Genomic DNA, 24687 nt, shown 5'->3' with positions numbered 1-24687 from the left:
TAGTATTTGAAAAATCACAACGCTGCTGGCTTAACAATTTCACACAGTATTTACTCTCTAATGAGCAAGAATATCCCTTCAAACCCTGCGTCTTTTAGTCATAAAAGCAGTTTTCGTTATGTCCGCGTTCTTTATTTTTGAGCAAAAGAAAAGCATAGCAAAGTTCTTACGAAGACAAAGATGATTACTGATGTAAACTCCAAAGAGGAAAGGAATTCAGAACACGTTGTTGAACTCGTTGATGAAAAAGAAGGGGTAAAATAAAATCGATTAAAAAAAAATGACCGCATCCATTTTGAATGGTCTTTTCTGTTGTAACCTTGCCTTTGATTCAGAAGCACTGCATTATTATTATTACCTTTTTTATCGCCAAGTTCATACTTGAGGTAACCATATGAAGCATTGATTTCCTACCCAGTTGATAGAAATGTTTCCTTCCTTCAGATTGGAGTATCTTTTCACCCAACTGAGGAGATAGGATTTCAGCAAATCGTGACAGACGACGAGACTAAGTATTCCAAAGAGCCCCTCCACACTCAAGTGACAACAACTGTTCCAAAAGGTTAGAACTACCTACAAGAGCCATTTTCAATCATATTTTCAAAGTAATCCGTTGTATTTTTGTGATTATGGTCCACAAATCTCACGCCATTCTCTTACCAAATCAGACGCAAAACCAAAATCAATCATGACTTTTCCTGCGTTTTTGGTGGTTTGCCTATTTTTAGTTTGAGAGCCCATTAGTAAATAAAGATGTAAACCTTTGTTATGATTGTCCGTCGTGATTACTTTGGTTTTGGTTTTTCGATTGTCAGTTGAAAACTGCTCTTCAAGACTTCTAGTCTAAGATGTGGTAATTAAACCTTTATATCTATCAACCACTCCCTTCTTCCTCAAATCCCAGAGGTGATTGGCGTGAAACGATATTAGTTGCATGGAGCCCAAACTGAGGCATTATCGTTTTTCTTATGCTGGAGTCACTCCCAATCAGGATTCGAACCATAGTGCCGAGCTATTAACATTGTGAAAAGGACGATGACTCTTCTTAACTCATGTATTTACCACGATGAATGCTGGAGTCACTCCCAATCAGGATTCGAACCATAGTGCCGAGCTATTAACATTGTGAAAAGGACGATGACTCTTCTTAACTCATGTATTTACCACGATGAATACCATACTCTTAGTTATGTGATTTAAGTTTGTCCCGCTTGGTTTTTTCTCTATTTTTGTTCCATTCCTTACATGTGTTTTCGTTCCATTCTTTTTTATTCAATGCTAATTAATCGGGGCATTTGGTATCACTCACACATTGCTAATATTTTAAAATCTATCTTTACAGGGATCTTTGCAGCAGCACAGCTGGTTCTACCGAAAGATTGCAAAAGTAACAAAATGTGCGAAATCTCTAAGATGATCCTAGGCCCCACAGTAAAGTTTTACATCACTGGTCAGTTTGAGTGGAAGAAAATACGAATAGCCACAGGCTTTGCTAATATCCGACTTTGGGATGGGCTCTACTTCCATAAGCTTGAACTCTACGTAGAGGTAATAACTGACCTTAAATAATTTCGTAAAGTTCAAACAAAATTGTTCTATGACCGACATACACTCGATTGCAAAAACGTTGACACCTTGAAAGCATAAACCGTGAACGATGAGACCCGACGGATTTGTGGGTAGTGTTTAAACAATAACCTCATTTCCATCATGATAATCATAATTTACTATTCTTATTCTTTGCAATAAAAAATATATTGCTGGAAAAAAAGTATTCCCAAAGCATACTCGGACGATTTACGTTTACAGTTACAGTTTATGCTTTCAAGGTGTCAACGTTTTTGCAATCGAGTGTATCTATAGAGAATGCTGCTGTATTGTTTTATACAAACGTATCCGCTAAAAAATCCATCCCATGGCGGACACCCAGGGTCATCCATTTGAATCGAATGATCGAATGCAAAAAAAGAAAAACAACCATTGATCTTGAAATGAATCTGCATCAAGGATTAAAAGGAGTTGTGATTCGCCGGTTTCTCTTCGTTTTAATTTTTCGTTGTACATGTATTTTCATTTTCTAGGCGGATTGGAACGAGACAACAAAGCATATCAAGTTGGGATTCCGCGCGGATATTAAAGTACCTGTAAACGGGGAAATTGAACGTGACGGTATCATAGCGCCTAACAACGAACTGTTTTTGTTTGGTGTGTTGGAATACGACTTCTTACAAACACAAGTTGCTGGAAAGCTGGGAATGCGTGGCATGTGGAGGAAAGCTTACACCATTCCTTGGCTCTCATTTGGAAACATCTTCGTTGGGTAAGATGTATTGAAAAATTAATTACTTTTGATGGAGCCAGCTATGCTTGGCAGTGAGAAAAAAAACATCACTTGTATGCTTCCAGAATGGTTGCATTTTTTTTTTTAACAACGACCACAATCTGCATATGAGAATCTATCCGATGATCGAAGTTATTGCGTTCTTACAGGATATCCTTTTCTTATGAAGCCCAGCCTGCTATGAACAGCACTCTTTGATTTCGATCGGTAGGTTGACGTATAAGGTCGGCGCGCCAATACCCGTCACTGGTGTACAGTTTGGAGCTCGAGTCGAATTTGGAGTCGACTGTCTGATACCAGCGGATTTTAACAACGACGTAAGTAAAATACATAAGATTGTACACAATTTCCTCAGAGTCTTTACACAATTTGAAGCTATACTCTTTTTCTGAGTAGACATTACAATCTTTCTTTAAAAAAACTAAAAAATTTCGAGCTTCGATGGCATTCGACCCCGTGCCTCCAAGAGACAAAATACACGATGTCACCAATTGTGCCAGGAAGCAGCGAGATGGCAGTAGACCCAAACTGGTATTGAGATGTACAGGTTCGAATCCCGTCAAAGCCTGAAAATATTCAGGCTTATTCGCAAAACGCCAAAAATCAATCCCAAAAGCTGGGTCAATTGTCCGAGAAGCAGGTTTCATTTCATTTTGTGAAATATCATTTGAAAAAAACATCTGTTATTTGACGATATGGTTTGAGTATTTCCAACACAACCATTGGCTATTCCAGATTCAAATAATTCATATTTTGTGTATCACTTAGGGTCACTGCTTTGGTGGTAGCGCATACATCGGTGTCGGTGAACCACAGTTCTTCTATGCATCTATTACCGCCCTAACATTGGGAAAGATAATAAGGCTTCTAGGGTTCACCTTTCAACTTCCACCCCCAGTCGCAGAATCAGGTTTTCCGGAAGGAGCTGAGGTGAGTCGACTCATCTAAAAGAAGTTTTATGAGGACATTTCGAGTAGATTCTATAGTTATAGATTTTGCAAATCGCCTTCATTCATATTTTGTCCGTAGGAATTATTGTTTCTTCTAATTTCTCCAAAAATGCTTTGTTTTATTGTTAACTAATTTAATTTTTTGTTATGACTAGTTGAGTAGTTTAGAATTGTTTTATCATTTGAAACGCAACGTTTTCCTATCAATCGAAAAAAGAGTTAATACTGAGTCTGAGCATAATGGTACGACTTTAACTTTTTCATGAATCATATTCGTTCACAAAAGAAATATTTTCGCTTAACCCCGCAAACAGCTGACAGCAAACGGCAAGAAATTCAATTCCTTGCCTTAAAGCATTTGCTCAATTGACACTTTCGACCAAATCAAAGTAAAGTCCCAGCCAATGACCTTACATTGTATTATAGGTTGATGATGAGAATTCAATGTTAGATTAACCCTATAGTTATATAGCTCCCATGAGTGATCAACACAGAATTTCTCCTCAAAATATCAATACAGTGTCGTGTAAACCAGTAATGAGAATAGAGGAAACTGTAAGTTGGGGGATTATTGGTTGATCTAAAACAAAATTCTCCAAACGATCATCATAACAGTTGTATGGCAGACAGTAAGGAGAATTACTGAAAACATCTTGGGACTGAAAGGGATGATACCCCAGTAAACGGTCACCGTTAGTACATTAAGGCAGAAGTGTAATCAATCTGTGAAATTTCCGTGCGACGTTTCAATACTTTCAGGGTTCGTATTCTACCGCTGACGTTGATTTGCGTATCGCTGGTGGACCATACATTTACGAAGGATTCATGATCAAAGGACGGGTCAACATTCTCGGATGGGAAATATACGCTCACGTCAAATTGTCATCGAACGTGAGTTAATTATTTCTTGATATTATCTATTCATTCGCGATATTTAGACAGGCTGGCCCAGTTCAGCTTAAAGCTGTGTTAAATAGGGGCCTAAAAATAACAAGGCCAGACCACAACACCAGAAGTACGTTTCAGAACCCTTTGCGGGAAGTGGTAGGTTCATTTACGTCTCCTGCTTACAAGTACAGAGAACATGAAGGAAAAGGGGCCTGAGGTTTATCGCATGGCAGTCAGGCGCTCTACAAGATAACCAACTATTTGAAATAACGAATAAAGAAGACTAAAAAAGTTTATACACTTATACCAGTACTACACTTTCAAGATAACGTAGAAATTTGTAGACTAACTTGTACTTTCGAAATCCGGCACATAGACCTTGTTTCAATTTTTTTCTAAGGTGCTCCTTGAAGATTTCTCGGCTCTATTTCCACCGAGCCTCGTTTCATAACCCTAAAGGAAAGATTAAATTGGATGTTAGCATGTTTTTTGCTAAAAATCTGGTTCACACGATTTTTGTACAAAGAGATTTTCAAATTCTTTCTTAGGAAACTTTCAACTTCCGTTTTCTATATATCAAATACCCTTTGCCATATTAACTAAGATTAGTGTATTGTTCCAGGTCGTTTTTGTGGACTTGAAGCCTGACCCAATAGATTTCTTCGGTATAGCGACAATAACTCGCAGCCCATCAGACAGCGAAAATGGACCTTGGTTCTATGTGGATGCCAGGAAGAATCCACCTTTTATTGAGGTAAGTACTTTCTCCATCACGAACTAAGGGCCACATTATTCAACAAACTTCGGCCTTTGGCTTAACAATTATACGAACGAATGAAGGGGGGGGGGGGGTAAGTATCTAAAGAAACTGTGGTGCTCCGTCGGTGGGCGATATTACAAGATAATTATTTTCTATCAGCTGAATTGATAATGTAAACTGGCTGCTGTAAAGACTTTCTATAGCTGACGTTTCTGCTTGATCTTTTCACGCAGGCGTATGTCGAGGGTTACACATCGATGTTGGGAATTTCAACTTATTGTCGCCTGAACCTAACAATGACTCGCATGGAGCTGCTGATCCAAGGAAACTTCCTGAACCTTATAAAAGCGGAAGTATTTTTGTCAGCAAGTTACTCTTTAAGCTTCGCTTCGGCCTCGTTTTATGTTAGAGTCACAGTGGACTTGAGCGGAATTAACAATGTAAGTGGCATTACTCTTCATCTACTAACTCTGAAACTTGTGCATCGCACCATAAAAATGTAATTTTATTTGTTTGCTATTCAGGATTTTTTGTAGGCTAAATATTTTTTTTAATCAGGTCATAGGTTCAAACCATCAACATGAACTGTTACACGAGTTGAGAGGTCTGGGTTTGAGACCTGGCTGGTTCATTGTATTGTGTTCCAGGGTGAGACCCCTAATTCTCACAGTGCTTCTCCTCACCTAAGAGTAATATTGGGTTCTGACGAACTTTCAGGAAAGCCTAATGAAATGCTGTGGCCCTAACCTTGTCATCCCATCAGCAGGGGAATAGTATTACACAAGGCGCTACATGCTATTGAAACTCAGATAAGCTCCGGTTGGATGAGTCACTCGGCTGCAGTAAAGACTCAACCTAAATTTAGTTTAACTTACGCTTCATTAGCCCATGCTCATTGGTTGCAATCACCTCTCTGTCAGGCTTTAGACGAAGCAGCCAAATCAGTAAAAGAAGCCTTCGATGCAGCAGAGAAAGCTTTAGCTGATGCAAGAAAATCTGTTGTCGAGAAGAAAGAGGAATGTAAAAGAAAAATGTCTCTTAAATGTGACAACTGTAAAAGTCTTAAATGCAAACAAGCTGAAAAAAATTGCAAAGGATTTTTGGATGAGGCAGGCAAATGGATCGGCGGGGTTGTTGATGCAGCCGGTAAGTTCAGTTCAGATAAAATTTAGATTAGGAATGTAAAATAGCACTTATCAGCTGCTCTCCTTCATGTAAAAGCTTTACTAAAGCAACTTTTTCATTGTTATTATTATTATGATTATTATTATTATTATTATCATCATTTTTATAATGCAAACACCATTAACGATAAAATTTAACTTAAAATACCAGCAATAGTACCAATACTTACATTCCTTTCTTCATTCTTATCATTCTTAGTTCAAAATTACATTACAACAGTTACATTCTAACCTTAAATTAGAGCAAATACGAGCACGCACACGACAAGTTTCACCGGTCAGCTCTTTAACGTGGACACAGGCTTAGGTTTCGATATCTACATCCAAGCCCATTTTTTTATCTTCTAGGAAAATGGGTTAAGAAGACTTTCAAAAAGATTGGCAAGGCTTTGGCCCCGGTGAGTAATTGTAACTGTTGCCTGGGTTTCTAATTAATTGGTTGCTAGCTATGAAAGTGGTTCTTCTCACAACACATTTTAACCAAGTTATCTTATGAATTTTTGAAACTTTGAAACTCAATTTCCATAGCAATTCTTTTATCCATTAAAGTAAGTTTCTCTTCATCGACAAGGTAAGTTAACTTACAATGGAACGAGTATTTAAATATGAAGAACACAGTCTCGCGGAAACGTCATGTGACAGGCATCTAATACCTCCCACAAAGGAAGTCATAGGATCTCATAATTACATGGTTGTAGTTCTTGGTCTGACAAGTTATGAATGCTTTTTGAACGCGTCGTTATAAATTTATTGGTATTGAATTAGGCTATAATTATGTCATATTTATTCAAATTAGGTTGGAAAGGCGATCAAAAAAGTGTTCAAAGGCTGGAGAAAGAAGCGAGAGTTGGATAACATTCGTAATGAACAGTTCGCCATCCATCTTCGCCGTCGCCGGTTTATCAGCAAAGTTATTTGCGAAGGACTCGTTGGTGGTGGATGCTCAGGTTGGTGGTTTTCTCGTTAAAGCATTAGACACACATGTGCATTAAAGATTTGGTGTCTCGGGTTATTGTGTAAGGAGACGTAGCATAACACAGTGCTCGAATCACTATGAACCGGTTATTTACAAGAGGTCTGGCCCAAATTGTGGTTTTACGCAGGCGGTGGGCTTTACGTATTCTCTATGAGAGGGTTGTTTTCATTAAATGATTGTCCTTCCACTGCCAGCTCTCGGCCCTCTTGACACTTCAAAAAAAATGAATGTTCCGATAAAAGATTCAGCTAACTTCAAGATAGTTTAGAACGCGGTTTTGTTAACGACATTTGCTGAATCAAACTATTTTTCACGATCACAACTGCTTTCTGTTGCCAGCGGTTTCAAGCCTGTGCGAGGGAACATGCAAACTAGTGGACCATTTAGCAAAGGGTCTATGTAACGTGCTCGACGTTGCTATCGGTTTTCTGAAGTTGACCGAGGCTGCCACTAGATGGGTCGGAAAGGCTATCAATTTCATTTTAACGGCATTTAGAGTAAAGAGGTAAGAATGGTTTCCAATGCTATAGTATCCATCTGTCTATCTATATATCTACCTATCTATATAACTTTTTATCTATCTGTCTATCTATCGATCTATCTACCTGCCTATCTGTTTATCTGTCTATCTATCGATCTATCTGTCTATCTAGCTGTATGTTTGACTATATAACTTTATATCTATCCGTCTATCTATCCATCTTTCTATCTGTCTATCTGTCTATCTTCTATCTCTATCCATTTATCTATCTATCTGTCTATCTAACTTTGTATCTGTCTGTCTTTCTATCTGTATCTTTATCTGTATGTGTCTGTTTATCTTGTCATCTCTTTATTGATTTATTTATTTATTTATTGAACCATTAGATCATAATTTTCGACGTTTTCAATCATTTATCTCCTCACTTTTATACCCATCAGTATCTTGATTGAATTTGCACTGTCTGCCTACGCCTCGGATGGATTTCCTGACATGATATTCACGGCCGGTGTTGACTTGGTCATATTTGGAAAGGATCTCTTCCTTGCTGTTAGCTTCAACCTTCGAGATCCAGTGGGAAGCCTAAGGGCGACATCTGATAAATCAACAGAATGGTACAAAGACAAAACGAATCAGAAGGACGCCACAGACACCGAGACAGACTATTACGACTCCCCGAACCCGTTTGTTGACCTCGAAATGTCAGGTGTGTACTTTTACCGTTTTGGACCCTAATAATGACCAGCACTTAATTCCTCTATATAATCAAACATTAAAGCCACGAAATGAAGTAAATGATCACCAACCAAAGACGCTCTTGATTATTGATCAAATTCTCCTTGTTAGCATCTTAGAAAATTTATAGAGAACAGTATGGAGAATATGCATACTGATGTAAGGGTGTAAAGGGTTAACTCTACATTTTACACGAGTTCTCTTCATGTGCATCAAAACTAAAAAGAATCCCAAGTTTCGTTCGTGAAATGTTTGAAAACAAATGAGAACATGCCACTAGCCAATGAGATATAAAGCTACCTTGCAAACATAGAAAAAACTCAAAAGAGCAAATTGCCTAGGTTCATCTTGAAAACTAAAACAGAAGAAATGAAACGTTCTAGAGGATACGTCTTCGTTAACCAAATTAATAGACAAAACTTGACATGCACTACAATGTGGAAAATTTAGTTAGCCATCCCTGCTCGTTATCCATCAATTACTTACCAAGTCCTATGTTTCCTGTCCTTCCCAGAGCAATTCTTGATCGAAAACCAGCAATCAGCAACTGATGATATTTTCGGTCCTTGTTTGTACGTGGACTCAAAGGAAGATGGTGCCCTTATCAAAGTAACGGGCTGCAACGAAACCGATGAGAGTCAGAATTGGGCTTATACCCTTAAAGGACAAATCCAGGTTTGTAGTCTCGCATTGCGACTATAAATGATATACTAAAATACTCCTTCAATCTCTACAATCAGAATTTTTGATATGTTTTTTCATAGTCAGCAGGGATGACTGGCTAAGAAATCTGTTGAAATTCAGAGACAAAACAACATTGCTAAAATCTATATTGGGAGGCTAGGTTTCTGAACAATCACATTATTTGTGGTTTACTTTTGTGTTAACGCGATGTGGCCGAACAAGTTAATAAGAAGTCTTTAATGATCGTTCGTTCAGTTCAATATGATTGGAAAGCTGGGATTAAACCGCGAAAACAGTCAGGTTCAAGAGATCTAACAACGGTTTTCTCTATCATTCATTTCGACTAAAATGAGTATTTGTTAGTAAGACTGAAATAATGTATGCTGTTAGCACCTTGATTAATCATCATGAATTGCATTTTAGTGATTTTTTTTACTTAATAGAACACTTGGTCTAATTTGTGTATCGATACAAACGGAGCCTCTAAGGGGTCGAAGCTGATACAAACTAAATGTGACCCGGCCCAAGACGATCAGAATTTCCAGTGTGACTTGGCAGTTAGAAGTATCAAAAGACGAAGAGCTAATCAATGCTGGACTCTGGGTAAGTGACATACTAATTCAACTGAAACAGCCGCGTGTCTAAGGAAACCTCCGTTGAACGTTTATTACATAGCTTAAATTTGGAGAAAGATGCACAGAGGAAAATCTTCCCAACACAACGGGGTTTCCATCCACTGTGAAAGAAAATGAAAAAAAACATGTTTTTCTCAACCCATCGTCCATGCCGTAACCCGATAAGCTCTTGCGACAGAGCACTAGGAGATCGACGTTTCGAATTTAAAATGACTGAGTAGACTTGATATGAACTTCCTTTCCGAAAAAAACTTTGTCCAAAATCAAGTCGCGCCAGTCTCTTAGGATAAGGGCTATAGGTCGTAGGGTTTCGTCTCCCACTTATCCATTGTTCAATAGGGGACGTTAACCGCAGGACTAGAAGTTAAACTAGAGGGTTTTTCCCACCGCGTTTCTCCAGGTTTTGTCTTCGCTAAATCGGGCTATGCTTACTAAATCAAAGCTACACATGTCTTATTTTCTTTATTTTATTTTCTTTAATATTTGTTAATTTATTGGTTTACTTACAGGCTTAACCACCTTTTGTTTTTCGAAGGCACCACGAGTCTTGACGGACCAGGTTCGTTAGTTCACCTCGGTTCACTCAAATGTATCCACCCAAGCGGTGGTGGAACTAATGTTGTTGAAGGAAACAAGCTAGTGATCTACGCTGGATGCAGTGAGAGCAGGTGATAATTGTATCTCGTTTTTTTCATATAGCTCATAAAGCTTTCACGTCACAATCAGAAGCGAGCACAGCAAAACTGAATTATCCGCGAAACACTAAAAGGAAATTTTTAAACTGACGTAAGCCAGAAGAGCCTTAACTTAATCACAGAAATAAAAAAATCATTCAAAGTTAGTTATCTCAACTGGGCACCGCTGGCCCCCACCTCCCTCCCCCGAAATTCTGAAGATACTGGTACTACGCTCATCAGGAAAATATAAAACCGGCGCAGGATCAATTGTTTTCAAGCGGGTTCAAACTGCGTTAAATATAAACGTTTATGTTTTTTTTCCAGATTGGAGTTTGTTTTAGACAACGGCAATCTTAAACATACCCTGAGCGGAAAATGTGTGCAGCCAATGGGAGCAATTGCAGATGGTGTGGCCCTTGGTTTATATTCATCATGTGGGGGACATCAGTTTAGTTTCACTACAGGTGGATCCCTTCAACACGTCGGTAGCAAAAAATGTGTGAACACGAAATCAGGGGTATGTCAAAATTTTACTTTTAACGGATTTTTTTAAAGTTTATCAGCGCAAGAGGCAATGGTAGCTTTCTATCACATGCTCCTGTAAGGGGGATTACAAGGGACTTCCATGCCCTTTCTTGCTGCATTCAGACCCTGGTATATGGTCCGAAACTGAAAACTAACAATAATAATAATAATAATAATAATAATAATAATAATAATTATGATGATTTCCTTTTTAAACGCGATGAGGATTTGCGCTTTGCAGCTTGTGGGGTCGCATTTATATACATAAATGAATAGATGGATGCCTAGACAATAATTTTAAAGTAAGGCCTAGAAAACTACCTTATAATATACGATCGTAAAATAAATATCTACATTTTAAGGTCCTATCTAACTTTCAAATTTATGATTAATAATTTTACGTAACTGATGATATTTTTTAGCTGGAACCTTTTTATATTTATCGACTGAACTTGAAGGCTTTATCAAAACAGTAATCTGTTGCAAAATATTTGAACTGCACCGCTGCTGAAACGTTCAGTGTTAACAGTAGAATAATGAGGGACGATCCATTTTCGTCGCATCCTGTTTGCACCAGGGCGCCTATAAACCCTCTCTTCCAGCTGAATGAATATACTACATTACTTGGTGGATTTACATGAGCCAATGATAAGCGATTATAACTTATTTAACTATTATTGTGCATCTGTTATGTTTAAGGTTATGCTTCCAGCAAATTCAGATGAAATTGTTTTGTCTAGCAACTGTGAAAACAGTGCCGTCACCGTCAATAAAGAACATCTCAAGTTTAGCTTCATACCAAGTAAGATGTTTTTCTTTTGCAGCAAATCAGGAAATGTGGAATTAGCTGTGGAATTTTTTATCGGATAAATTCATGTTCTGTTCAATCAGTCTTAAAAGCCTTAATTTGTCGCCTTTACAGTTGTTGCAATGGGATAGCATAGAGGAAAATCGGGCCAATCAACGTACGGCCAAAAGCATAAAATCGAGTAGAATGTTAGAAAAGTGACAAAAGGCAGAAAGTATTGAGATTCTTTATTGATCATGCGACACGCAACCCAAAAAAGATAAATTACCTTTCGTCTTAATCATCTCTTCACAGCTGATCCTTCTATTCACTTGGACAAATGTGGATATTTTGACGCTGCCCGTCTCGACCAGAGATTTGAGGTCATGGATGAATCAATTTTAAGCATTTGTAGCAAGTTCTCCAAAAGTAAGTGGCACATGAATTTAAAGAATTACTTAACGTTCTACCCCCTACTAAATCTCGCCAATATCAAAACGTATATCTCGCTCGAGACGAATGCCCTATCACATTTTAAATATCGAGGTGCATCGTTCAATTTTTTTTTAATTTACAAAATCAAAACTGCAGAAACCAGTATTAGTGAGATAGGTTCCAAGCGCTGTACATAAAAGTTCACATTAAAGATCTCTCTTGTCTCATTTGATAAAACTTATGGAGGTTATTTGGAGCTTTTTTATCTGGCTTTTGGGTCATTTTTTTGAAAACTAGTTTGGGGAGTACAACTTGTGTTAATTCCCTTATGGTTTGCTGACCAGATCTTGCCTACAAGAAGACAACTGAGCAATCAAGTACTAACTACAACGGATTCAGCAGCAGAGCTGTAGATGAGGTGTACACACCTTACTATGACAGTAAATCGTGCATGCATACCAAGAAAGAACAAAATCCATGGTGGAGAGTTGATCTTGGACGAGAATACATTGTAACGGGTATGTCCTGATGTTTGTTGGAGTAATGGTATGTATAGCTGTCTCTAGCGACAAAGCTCATTGCCATTGATGGTTTTAATGGTTATTTCTCTACATTATTTTGAAGCTTTTATATCTGAGGTTAGTCCGCTGCCATAAATAAAATTAATTTCTCAGCTCCTCGATGTGGTTTCCGTTTCCATGCTTCACCACAAAACAGTCGTAAATTAAAGTAAATTATTAAAAAATTCTAAAGCACAATTTCAATATCTGCCCCTTTTACCTTTCAGACGTGATGATCGTAAATCGTTATTACGATTTCGAGAAACTCACGAACTTTGATGTCAGAGTTGGAGTCAACAAAGACAATCTGCAGAATCCCACATGTAGTGACCGCGTGAGGACTGTGGGCCAGGGACAAGCTCTGCGGCTTCAGTGTGATCCACCAATCCCTGGACGTTATGTTTCTGTTCAGATGTTTGGAGAAGGAGAACTTTCAATGTGCGAAGTAACAGTTTACTCCAGAGTCGGTGAGTGTGTTGAAATTATTTAGTGAAGATAGGACGTATTTTAAAGTTGAGTGTACTAGTAATTTACGATTAAAAGTAGATTTCTAGCTCACAGATCGATGTGCTTGTGTGCATAGTTTTGGAATCTTTCAGAAGGATAATGTGACAGCAGTGTTTTGAGGAAAAGAAGGACTCATCTAGAATAAAATTACAAGGATAGCACGACATCATGAAATCTGAGTATCTGGATCATCGCTAGGGTTGTATATGATTAGTTCTATTATTACACGCAAAGCCATTGTGATACCACGAAACTATCGCGTCTAGAGAACTTGCCAAGATTATTGCTCTCCAGTAGAGTAAATGAACCAAACAAAAATCAGGGAACAACGTTTTTCTATCTGCTTCAACCCTCAAGTGATCATCGTGTATCCTCTTCTTGAGATTCTAACACACTCTCTGACAAACAATTTGTAAGAATATGAAAAGTTTTTGTCTTGAAATAAGTGCAAAAACTATCTTGACTCAACTAATCTACAAGTTAAAGTATGTATAACACTAAGCTGTGAGTGGGAAACAAAGATGCGGCTTATGGAATTCATACGGTTAATGTAGGTTGGCTTTTTCTGATTTTTTGGTTTGTTTTCGAAGAACTTATAAATCTATCTATTTTATTTGTCTTTTCCACATTTCCAGGTGTCATGGCGGATCTTTGTCAACTGGACAATGGCGGCTGCTCACAGGTTTGTTATAACCTGTGTAACCTGAAAGTCCAATGTGGCTGTTGGCCTGGTTACACTCTGGCTTACGATAGCAAAACATGTATAGGTGAGTGAGCGCTGTAAAACTACAAATGATAAAAGATAAAAAGATAAAACTACAAATGATAAAAGATAAAAATAATCGTCAAATAATAGATAAGGCACAGGCTTAAAAAGGATGTTATTGTTTAACAACTTTGAGTTAGTTAGATCCTCTAGAGCAAGATTATTAGAATTAATGCGAATTTCGAACGTTTTAAAGCCTTTTCTAAAAACTCAACCAATATAGAAAATAACATCGGGTATCCATTGGCCGTCCGTTGAGGAACTCCTTAACAAGTGTTAGATGCTTTAGGCTATCTGTTCTTTCATCTGATTCATTTCGGTGGAAACCTGCTCATAGGTGCTAAAACAAAGAGGCACGTGCAGGTCACTTTTTTTTACGTTTTACGGCAAACAGATACCCAATTTTAGCATTTTCGTAAAATCTGCGTCCTAAGAAATCATGAGCTTCAAATTAATTTCGTTGGGTTGTACCTGTCCAAAGATTTAAATATTCATTCTTTTTTTAACCCTTAGACAAGGATGAATGTCAAACGAACAACGGTGGCTGCGATATCGCTAACGGACTGTGTGTCAACACTCCAGGAAGTTATCATTGCAGATGTAAACTTGGATACCAACTACAAGAAAACAGTGAAGTCACGTGCGAAGGTAAAAAAAATTATAGAATGTGCGTTAATCGACTTTTGTTGTAACATTATGGACGCCTGAAGCGGGTATCAAAGATACTCGTGTTTACACGAGGAATAATGAATTTGTAAACTGAGGCCGTTAGTAACGGCATTCAAAAATCGGAATGGAGGATTTCAAAGTTAAACGATGTTTGAGTATCAAAGGTGACAGTTTTCTCCTTCAAGTACTTTTTGAATGAGTACCGTGAAACCAAAGCCAAATTATCCCAATGGTTGAGAAGGAAGCGCAAGTTTTCTTGACCAATCATACAACGTTGCGAAACTGAAGCAATCTTTACTTAGTTTGACTCTCGAAGGAAAACTGCATTATGTTGATGATTGAATTTATTTTTCTATTAGATTTCAACGAATGTCAACTGAACAACGCGGGCTGTGAACACATTTGTGCCAACAGTGAAGGCAGCTATAACTGTGATTGTAGAAAAGGGTTCAAACTGAAGGATGATAAATTTGGATGTGAAGGTAAATTTGGGATAAGATCCTTGTTTGCATGGGAAAAAAAACCAACAGGAATACGTTAATGCTTTTAGCATTATCACAAACGATTCGGTTAATGATAAGCATTATGTATTGATCAGTGATGGGTGGGTCGGGCGAAAGTTGGAATGAGTCGGAGGTATGCTTCTTTCTTCTTTTCGCTTTTTTTTTTTTTTTTTTAGTTTAAAGCGGCTCTTGAACCTAAGCGTGAAGCGTGAAGCGTGTTTAAAGCTGATGGCAGACATGAATTATTGTTAGTTGTGTTGTACAGATTTAAGAACTGGTTTAATTTCATGTTTACGATCTAAGCAATACAAGCGGCAGCTGCGTTTCGGGTTTCCTAACCCTAACCCTAAGCAATCTAAACTGCAAATGGCAATTTCAACTTAGTGAGCATTTCTGGCTTGATCTTCTTTCCGTAGATATTGACGAGTGTGCGGAGCCAGATCAGGGAGGCTGTGAAACGAAATGTTCAAATTACGAAGGTGGATATTACTGTACCTGTAACGTTGGATACAGACTAAGAGACGACGGAAAGACTTGCGAAGGTAAACACGAGTTGTGTTTCACTGAGCTGTAATTTTCACAAATCTTATAGCCCCATATTGTCGTTTGTTGCTATTTCTGTTGCTGTCGTTCAATTTCTTGTTGTCGCGTTTTTCTTTTTTGTGTGATGTTAACGTACCCATTAGAATTATTATTGTCGTAGTAAATCATTATCATCATCGTCATCATTATCAAAATCGTCCGTATTCTTTCGTTTTCCTTGCCTTCTTTCTAATTCTCTTAATTTCCACTCTCTCTTTTGTCGCATTCCAAGCGTCACGCGATTGCTTTCAGGCAAATTGCAGTTGTTAGTGCTAGAGTTACAAACCTATCAAATGTGGGGTACCGCCTCAAACTAGTAGCAGTTTGGTAGATATAGTGTTTAGTAATTTTCTCTATTCTTTACAAACATAATTCCTTTTTTTTCTTATTCATTTATCTTAGCTCGTTTTATGTTTAAATACCATGCAAAGAAATGCTATTATTTAGGGTTCATTCTGAAAAAAAAAATTGTCGAAAATTTCGAAGCGTCTCTTTTTTAAGGCCACAGGCATTTATAATTTTAAGGCGTGAAAAAAGAAATGGCCTAATATTGTAGATCTGCTGAAGTGTACCATTGTTATCCGGGAAAACCCAGAACAAGCTACAAATGTGACCACTTCATCTCAAATTTCATATCATTTTTAGAGATCTACTGTCCGGCTTTGGAAGCGCCATTCCGGGGGCAGATCACACCAGAGACCTGCACTGATGACAGAGAAAATATTCAGCGCAACACACAGTGCACATATGGCTGTGTGGCTGGGCACAATCTTGCCGGTGGTGATCAGTTGTTGACCTGTCAGATTGATGGTTTGTGGCAGGGGACTGTACCTTACTGTAAACGTGAGTAACGTAAAATAGAAATAAATTTAAATTTAGCGATGGGAATTCCACTAGGCGGCTCTCCTTGTCCACTGTTTGGAGATCAAATTGGAATTTGAAATGTTGTTTTTTTTGTGGAGGGAAAAAAACAAGATGGTCCGCGGAAAAACCATCGGAGCAAGGATGAGAGTCTGCAACAAAATCAACTTACATGTGACGCCAGGTTCGGGAGTCAAATCCTGGTCACAATCTTTGAGCGCGTGGGAATTTTCATCTAGTGTGTTAACAAACAACTTATTATTTTGTGGAACGGTTTTAGAAGTGTCCAGAAAGTTATTTGCTCAGTGGACATGATGCTGTAGACATTTTCTTGTATTCTTCTGGTAGAAATATTAATTTTTAAGAACACGTGTAAACTGCTTGGTATAGAAATTATAAATTTAAGCTATGTTACAACGATTAAATTAACTATGAGCATACTAGGATACTATAATACCGCTATACGTTACTTTAAGTTAAGCAGTTTCCACAAGCAGAGATGAAGGGCTCAGAAAAGCCGTGTTTATTTCAAGGTATCAGAGTTATGTTTGTGCTGGCGTGAGCTAAGGAGAGTTCATTGCATCGAGCTTTCGAGAAGAAATGATCCATAAGTTGGAAATTCTACGCTACCCTCAGATCAAACATCCTTGCTCTTGTTACAGACAACTACATGGCCGAGAACGATGGCCACACTTTTACTCTGTTACATTTGTCATTTTATTTTAACTCTTCTCAGCGGTTACTTGTCCAAAGTTGATTGTTCCAGACAATGGTGGAGTTATACCAGCTTCATGTTCGAAAACAGACATCGAGTATGGAATACGATGTGTCTTTTACTGCGACGACGGTTATGCGCTCAGCGGTCCAAGGTACACCACATGTCAGGCTGACCAGTCATGGAGTGAGTTAGCGTCGTTGTCTTGTGTCAGAGGTAAGAAACACTACTATCTTATTGCGAATGAAAAGGAAAAAATGCAACGAAAGGAGAATCTGGAGAGAGGGTTTTGATAGTTAAATAGGAAATATTGTTTGGCAGTAGCATAACCACGGTCCAAGGGGCTGCGCTCCATCCACTTATTCTCGGTGGAACTTAAGAATGGCTTATTGGTTTTGTGGAGGAAGAAAACCAGAGAAAGCGGGGTAAAATCTTTAAGCAAAGGCAGATGCCCACTCAGCCCATGAAACGACGTAAAATTCAGGAATCAAACCAGCGCTACAGCGGGCGGAGTCGAGCGCTTTCACTACAAAAGATGAAATTGCACCGACATGTCGGCTGATCCAAGTGCAGAATAAGTGATCGGCTGGGATAGATAGCTGGGTAAAATATTTTTTAACATTGCAGCATGCTTGCAGGCTTGGAAATAGGGGCTTGTCGCCATGCTATTGTTGGTCAATAGCAATGATGCAACCATTAGTAACTCGCAGATTGAGTCATGATGATCCTCAAATATTTAAATTCCTTCTTTGTGATTGCAGTTTACACAGATCCATGGATCGCCTGTCCAATCGACAGAGTAGAAGATCTTGATCCAGACAAGTCCACCGTGGTGCTTGGGTTCAAATGGCAGCTTCCACGAACCAACATGAAAAATGTGACAGTGTCGCCTAGCAATTACGATGAAAATTATCTATTCCCTGTTGGCAGACATACGGTCACGTGGATAGGAACCAGTGATAGTGGAGCACAAAAGAGTTGTACTTTCCATATCACAGTGAACGGTAGGTGGATTATAGATTTTTAGAAAGAGTTTTAAAGCTTTCTGAATCGTGTTTTTTTCATTAAGGCACGAGATTTAAACTTAAAGAGAGTATCCGAATAGTAACTTTGTCAGTTTGAGTTAGAATGGAATTTTTACGACTAAAGAAAAAAGATTTAATGTGTCCTCAAAATTTTTTTTTTAATCCTTCCTTGCCCACAATTTTTTAAGGGTTTATTCTAAGTTATGCGATCCGCTGTGTGATCAAGATAAATAAAAACAGAAGAAGTTTGGAAACAGTGCTGAACGACTCTGTGATTCATAAAATCTCACATAGTCTTAGGTGACACAGTTTATAATCTCTTGTAGATGACAAACTCGAACAAAGGAAACTACAATCTTCTTAATAACACATCAGGATAAAGACCAATCTACCTGAGGAAAAAGGTTATTTTGCCTGTAGCGATATGAAATTGGTTACGGAAGGCCATCATTAAATTATTTGTTATTGGTATTTTCTTTCCTCCTCATTTTAGATGTGACCCCACCTCAAGTCCAGAACTGTCCTGCAAGCATCGTAGAGCGTTCCAACTCCCTGCAAAAAGATATCTTTTGGACAGAACCAACATTCACTGACAACGTAGAGGTGGCCACCATTCAGTCAAATCGACAACCTGGCTTTTCTATGCAGACTTACACATCACTTACTGTACAATATACTGCTTCAGATGCTGCAGGAAACACTGTGTATTGTACCTTTAACATCACATTAGAAGGTAAGTTGCACTGTGTTCCTTTAAAGAACCTCTGAAGGTCAGAATGAAGGCGAATAATGGGCAATAACTTCAATTCATATGAAATTCTGGCAGAATGGTCATTCTCTTTTACAATAATTTATAACATTTTCAAAGGGGAAGTATGATCGTTTGTCTCCAGACATGGTCACTTCGGATGCGGATCGTAACGTTTAGACTGCATAATGCTGGTCTTCTTCAGGCCATGAGGCCGACTGAATGCGCGTCACCTATATACTGTTGTGCTCGGCTGTGATAAGACGGAATCCCATGCCTGGAGTCAGATCTGAACTTTGTTCAGGGGTCGTTTAAGGAACACTTTAGACGAAAGAAAAAAACCCAAAAACACAACGCCAAAATTGGTCTTTCATTTGAGAGGTTCCAAAAATGATGATTTTGCAAATAATGGTATTATTGAAAAGCGATGGCAAACTGCATGGAGGCTGCTCTGGAAGGTTCAAGAAGAATTATTCTATCTTGTCCAACGGGTGGATCACAGTGCGCAACATACACGGCAGACTGACTCGCACTGCTCATTACAAAGTGGCTGTCGGTTCCAGGTTCAGAGAAGACCTCAATGAACGTTCTGACTACCCGCTTGATGCTCTTAATGTATTTTTTGCCCACACCAAAACGCAGGGGCAGGTTGTCCGAAGCCCAATTCCCATTTATCCCAAGTGAAATCGCCTTATTTCGAATTTGTACGTCAAGAAAAATTGTTTTTATCCACTTTCTAGCAACTAGTCTAGCAACTATATATTAACTGACAACACTCCTCTTTTGATTTTTTTAGGTACAACTTGTCCCACAATTCCTAATCCTAAAAATGGGTCAGCGTCTAAGCTTGGATTGCTCCTACAACTCAGATGCAACACTGACTACTTCTTCAATCCATACCCACCTGGACTGCCCGGGCGATTCCGGAATCCTTCCTATAGATGTATAGATAACAAGTGGGTGTCACAGAATGACTTTGTGTCTATCCTACATCAAGCTCCGGATTGCATGAGTAAGTTTGTATAGTATTTCATAGTTTAACGGCCGCCCCCTGTGAGGGAAATGTATTTCCTTATATAGAGCCACCACGAGTCTTAATTTCTCAGATTGTCGACCACATAAAAATGTTGTACAAAATCTTTTACCTTCGGTTGAATGAAGAACACACTCTGCATGCTAGCCATGCGCAATATGTTTCGTATATTTCGTGTTTGCACCAGTTCAAAATCTCATCGAAAAGTATCTGCCTTGCAGATCTCCATATTCATTTCAATAAAAAATTGAGAAAATTTGAGAACCTTACGCTTTTTTATTTGTCAATGTTAATGGCAACAATTTCCGGTAAAGCTTTCAGTGATCTCCCACGACGTTTTTTTATTTTGCGAAAAATTCGTAACACGAAGACTTGCTTCACGATATACGGCGGTTTTGCATGAAAGGGCAAGATTTATTAGTGGAATAATTGTATGCATAGAAACAGTGAATGGCTTCACATTTAACTTCAGACATAAGGGATCCGTTTTGATCAAAAATAGTATGTGATAAGGTAAGATTATATCCTCTCGCATGAGGTAAATCTTGGGATCTAACACCAGGGCAGAATTTTATTCTGTAACTAAACACTAATTGCAATTAAATATTATTATACATGAACTGAGCTTACTGGCGATTTTTTTTATGTTGTTAACAGAATACGTGAATTACGAACAAGGTAAAGCTTGTCGGGATGGCACAATATTGTTGGACAATGTTATTTGCTGTAAGTACTACCGCACAATAAATTAAAGTAATCGCGTGATTATCCAAGTCAGTATTCAAAGGACTCCAAATAAAACTTTTTCTCAGTAGCGACCTAATTTAAAATAAACGGTAAAATACACTTTATACAAGCACTTTTTCCAAATAACGAGTTCTTTTATATTTGGTAGTGAATTGTCCGCCTGGGAGCTACGGAGACAGCTCCACAAACACATGCAAAGACTGTCACTTAGGATATTATCAAGACGAGGAAGGCAAGCCCGAGTGTCAGCCATGCCCCAAAAATTACAGCACTGCCATCACTGGAGCTAAGAATAGAACAGATTGTAGACGTATGTTCATAAGAATTTACTATTTTGCCTTTTATTTTCCTATTTTGTGCTATGTGGTCAGGGACCCATTTCCTTACGTCCCAGTAACTTTTCAGACTTGACGCCATACTTTGAAATCTACATTGACGGAATAGTAGGTAGCGCGATTCTTAGCTCAAAAACCAGGGTCCAGTTGTATACTGAGTTGGCGTCCTTCTGTCTCGGGAGACAATGGAGTTGCGCCCATGGTCAGTCTGTGGTGGAGCTGCAGCGCCGGCTGTGGCTGTAGAGACCGATCCTCGAGCGGCAGATCCTGCTGCAGTTGCTGCATGCGAAGACGTTGTCGTCCGAGGGGGATGGGTTGGCCTCTGCTCTCTGGCGCCTGCGAGCTCTCTTGTCTTCCCACTGCTCCTCTCTTTTCTGCTCTGCTGTCTTGATGGCTGACATGGTGGTGGATCGCCAGCCGCTGCGGTCCGCTGCCAGTGCTTCGAAGCCTGCTGGCGCAATGCCACCCGCCTTCAGGTCCCGCTTGAGCACATCCTTGTAGCGGAGCGAAGGTCGTCCAGTGGGTCTGGACCCAGTGGCAAGCTCACCGTACAGAATGTCTTTCGGTAGCCTGCCATCTTGCATGCGGGTGACATGACCGAGCCATCGCAGGCGTCTCTTGGTTAGCAGGGCGTACATGCTCACAGTTCCTGCCCTTGCTAGGACTTCGGAGTTTGGGATGCGATCCTGCCAGGTGATGCCGAGGATTCTCCTGAGGCAACGCAGGTGGAAAGCATTGAGCCTGCGTTCTTGCCGGGTGTAGGGAGTCCAACTCTCGCTGCCGTACAGCAGTGTGCTCAGCACACACGCCTGGTACACTTGCGTCTTGGTCTTGATGGTGAGCATAGTGTTCTCCCACACCCTCTTGGTCAGGCGGGCCATAGCTGTTGAGGCCTTGCCGATCCTCGTCATCATGGAAAAAATTATAATGGGATATTGGCGCGTAGCTAACCATAATTTGTCCTCTTGCGCATGCCCAAAGTTAAAACGTTGTGTTGATTTGGTAGTCACGTGCACTTGATATAGCAACACTGGTTCATTTTACACACAGTTAAAAGTACTTTGGCGAGTAATGGTTTAAGGTGGGGTCTGCGACAAAGACATTAGTTACAGAGCTGTTCCTCTGAAGCGGTGAAGTTGAATTTTACACCATTCGATTTTTTTACAGCTATCTGCAGACCAGGTAGATATTCAACTAACAATGGGGTTTGTCCGTGCAAGAGGTGTCCTTATGGAACATACCAGGAAATTGAACAGATGACATACTGCAAAGCTTGCCCGATGGGAACTAATACAACAACAACTGGAAGGACTTCCATCGATGCTTGTGTGGGTGAGTATTAGATATATAGAGAAAATCAGTTTGGTAAACTTTCATTCGACTTGCGCTATCCTATCCACTGTTATAATCCATCCAATATTTTCGGTCTTGCACGAGCGTTTTGTGACTCAATTTACCCCAGCTGAAACTGGGGAATATCTGGTGATATTCCTCTAATGATGATACCAATTTAAAAACTTTGCGTCCGATGGGGGTGCCACATTGGAGCGATACGAAACATTTATCTACTGGCTACATTTAAGTAATAAAATGATTTTTTTTTTTTTATAAAAATTAAGATCTCTTACATTTGTTCACAGCCAAAGCTCAAATCATTGGTACAGTGCCCAGTTCAGACTTCTCCGTCAAGGAAAATGATACTATTTCTATTGTTTGTAATGTCGATGGCAGTCCAGCTCCCACTGCTACATGGACTAAGACCACTGGTGAGTTTTGCTCTATACTAACAATTACTTTTTATCGCATGGTTGGGGAAAAGAAATTTTTAAGGGGGGGGGGGAGGGGGGTCGCATTGTTTTAGGGGGAACGGTGCTAACAGAGTTTAAAGGGGGGGCCTTAGAATATTGACTGCCGATGAGGGGAGACAGGTAGATTTTATCTTATTTTATTGTGGCATAGCCAAAATCTTTTCACCCCCCTCCCCCACAGCCAGGTGATAAATAATGACCGCTCCTAAATTTCAAATCATTTTCACACCATATGAGACCTTATGCTCTTCACAGTGATGTTTGAGAAATTTACATTTATTATTGAACTTTATTTTCAAAACATAGTGCCTGTTTTTGGTATCCTTACCAAATTTATTAAATTTATTATTTCATTTTTCAGCGAAGAAAATGCAATTTCAAATTTGAAAAGAATACCATGAATTTTTATTGTTAGGTGTGTGATGGGATATTCTCGCAGTCAAACCAGATATGAAGGGTTGTAGACTGCAATTTTTACGATGAGTTGTCTCGACTTAAAACGCTGCAGTTAATAACTGAGCTTGTTCATTGTTGCCCTGAACGCAGAAACTTTCCGAGAGATAAATAATAGACGGTGTCCGACGGTATTTTAAAAGGACAAGCTTAATTTTCCGTCACAGTATTTGTTGCAAATATCTCACTAAAACTCTCGTAAATTTTGCCTTCGATTAGTAGAATTACACGCGTGATGACTGAGAAGAATTGCAGCTTGGAAATTTTTTATACCGAACATAATGCGCGTTTGTTGTCAGATGACGCTTAACAACGACAAGTAGGAGTAAAAGAAGCGGGTGCGCAAAAAAGGGCGTAAGCCTCGCAAAGAGAGAACGAAGGTGCTATTTTCCTGGAAACGCTATTTTTCGCTTATTGTCTCTTTCAGTCGTGTTCGTTGTTCGCAACCCGGCAACAAGCTCGATTTCGGAAAGACCACAAAGAGGAAAAATAGTGATAAAATTTGCCAAAGTTCTGTTAACATGAATATCTTTCGTATAGGTTCTCCGCCTTCATCGGACCGCGTAACAGTGAATTACGTCTATGACTTGGAAGGGAAGCTTACTGGTGTTGAGTACGTCATAACTGCAGCGATTGCCTCTGATGCGGGAACTTATGAGTGCAGGGCTTCCAACAAACTTAACGTGGTTACCAAAACGATCGCCGTGTCTGTTACATCTGCGGCTTGAGTCAGTGACTGACAAGGTATGAAATTAATCGTTAACATATTAACTCTCAAGATCTGACTTAAAGTTTTACCAACTTTTTCCAATCCATATAATTTTAAATCAGCTGTGAGAATTTGTTGACAAGTTCTGGTTGATAAGTTTCCATATTCTCATTACTGGGCTGTTAAATAAAGTAGAGACATTGTGTGGAGAAGTTACCTTGCAAGCCGTACAAAGAGTTATAATAACAGTAAAAAAGTTTTTATGTTTTCAACAAGCAGCAAATGACACACTCAATTGACCATTCATGTTATTAGAGTATGATAAAGGAGTGGGAGCGGCTGTTGCAAATTTTTAAAAAAGTTGAAGATTCTAGAGTAAGGCCTTCCTCTGAACCAAGTAAAAGAGAAATCTCCACAGCTTTTGCTTCGACGAAATGCCAGCGCTGAAAAAATCACCACCAAACTCTACCTGCATTAATCAATCTCTAGTTGAAATAATTGAGGTGTTGAACATTGGACAACCTCGTACTGAGGTGTACCCGGTGGTGAACACGAAAAATCTGGGAACGAGCTTATCCAAAATGGTGGAAACGGTTGGAGAATAAGCG

General features: G+C 39.1%; 1 protein-coding gene across 1 annotated transcript in view; it reads left to right on the top strand.

The window, feature by feature from the left end:
• Positions 1–24687, top strand: part of LOC113666413 (uncharacterized) — a 33055-nt gene that overhangs the window by 8068 nt on the left and 300 nt on the right. Inside the window, exons 11-45 of the mRNA XM_027182189.2 lie at positions 445–562; positions 1343–1548; positions 2082–2320; positions 2553–2658; positions 3110–3271; positions 4051–4182; positions 4802–4933; positions 5173–5379; positions 5860–6085; positions 6472–6521; positions 6920–7070; positions 7439–7604; positions 8021–8286; positions 8830–8990; positions 9443–9602; positions 10170–10302; positions 10636–10828; positions 11536–11638; positions 11939–12052; positions 12403–12576; positions 12846–13085; positions 13761–13892; positions 14405–14539; positions 14920–15042; positions 15480–15605; positions 16291–16488; positions 17243–17437; positions 17983–18225; positions 18740–18979; positions 19791–20006; positions 20685–20753; positions 20923–21084; positions 22277–22441; positions 22750–22875; positions 23911–24114. Of these exons, the coding sequence (XP_027037990.2) occupies positions 445–562; positions 1343–1548; positions 2082–2320; positions 2553–2658; positions 3110–3271; positions 4051–4182; positions 4802–4933; positions 5173–5379; positions 5860–6085; positions 6472–6521; positions 6920–7070; positions 7439–7604; positions 8021–8286; positions 8830–8990; positions 9443–9602; positions 10170–10302; positions 10636–10828; positions 11536–11638; positions 11939–12052; positions 12403–12576; positions 12846–13085; positions 13761–13892; positions 14405–14539; positions 14920–15042; positions 15480–15605; positions 16291–16488; positions 17243–17437; positions 17983–18225; positions 18740–18979; positions 19791–20006; positions 20685–20753; positions 20923–21084; positions 22277–22441; positions 22750–22875; positions 23911–24098 (5757 nt within the window). The 3' untranslated portion in view covers positions 24099–24114. The remainder of the gene's footprint in view (positions 1–444; positions 563–1342; positions 1549–2081; positions 2321–2552; positions 2659–3109; positions 3272–4050; positions 4183–4801; positions 4934–5172; positions 5380–5859; positions 6086–6471; positions 6522–6919; positions 7071–7438; positions 7605–8020; positions 8287–8829; positions 8991–9442; positions 9603–10169; positions 10303–10635; positions 10829–11535; positions 11639–11938; positions 12053–12402; positions 12577–12845; positions 13086–13760; positions 13893–14404; positions 14540–14919; positions 15043–15479; positions 15606–16290; positions 16489–17242; positions 17438–17982; positions 18226–18739; positions 18980–19790; positions 20007–20684; positions 20754–20922; positions 21085–22276; positions 22442–22749; positions 22876–23910; positions 24115–24687) is intronic.

Source organism: Pocillopora damicornis, chromosome 3 (assembly GCF_964200805.1).
Source record: "Pocillopora damicornis chromosome 3, jaPocDami1.2, whole genome shotgun sequence".
NCBI classification, from domain to species: domain Eukaryota; kingdom Metazoa; phylum Cnidaria; class Anthozoa; order Scleractinia; family Pocilloporidae; genus Pocillopora; species Pocillopora damicornis.
This window is presented reverse-complemented; position numbering and strand designations above follow the sequence as displayed.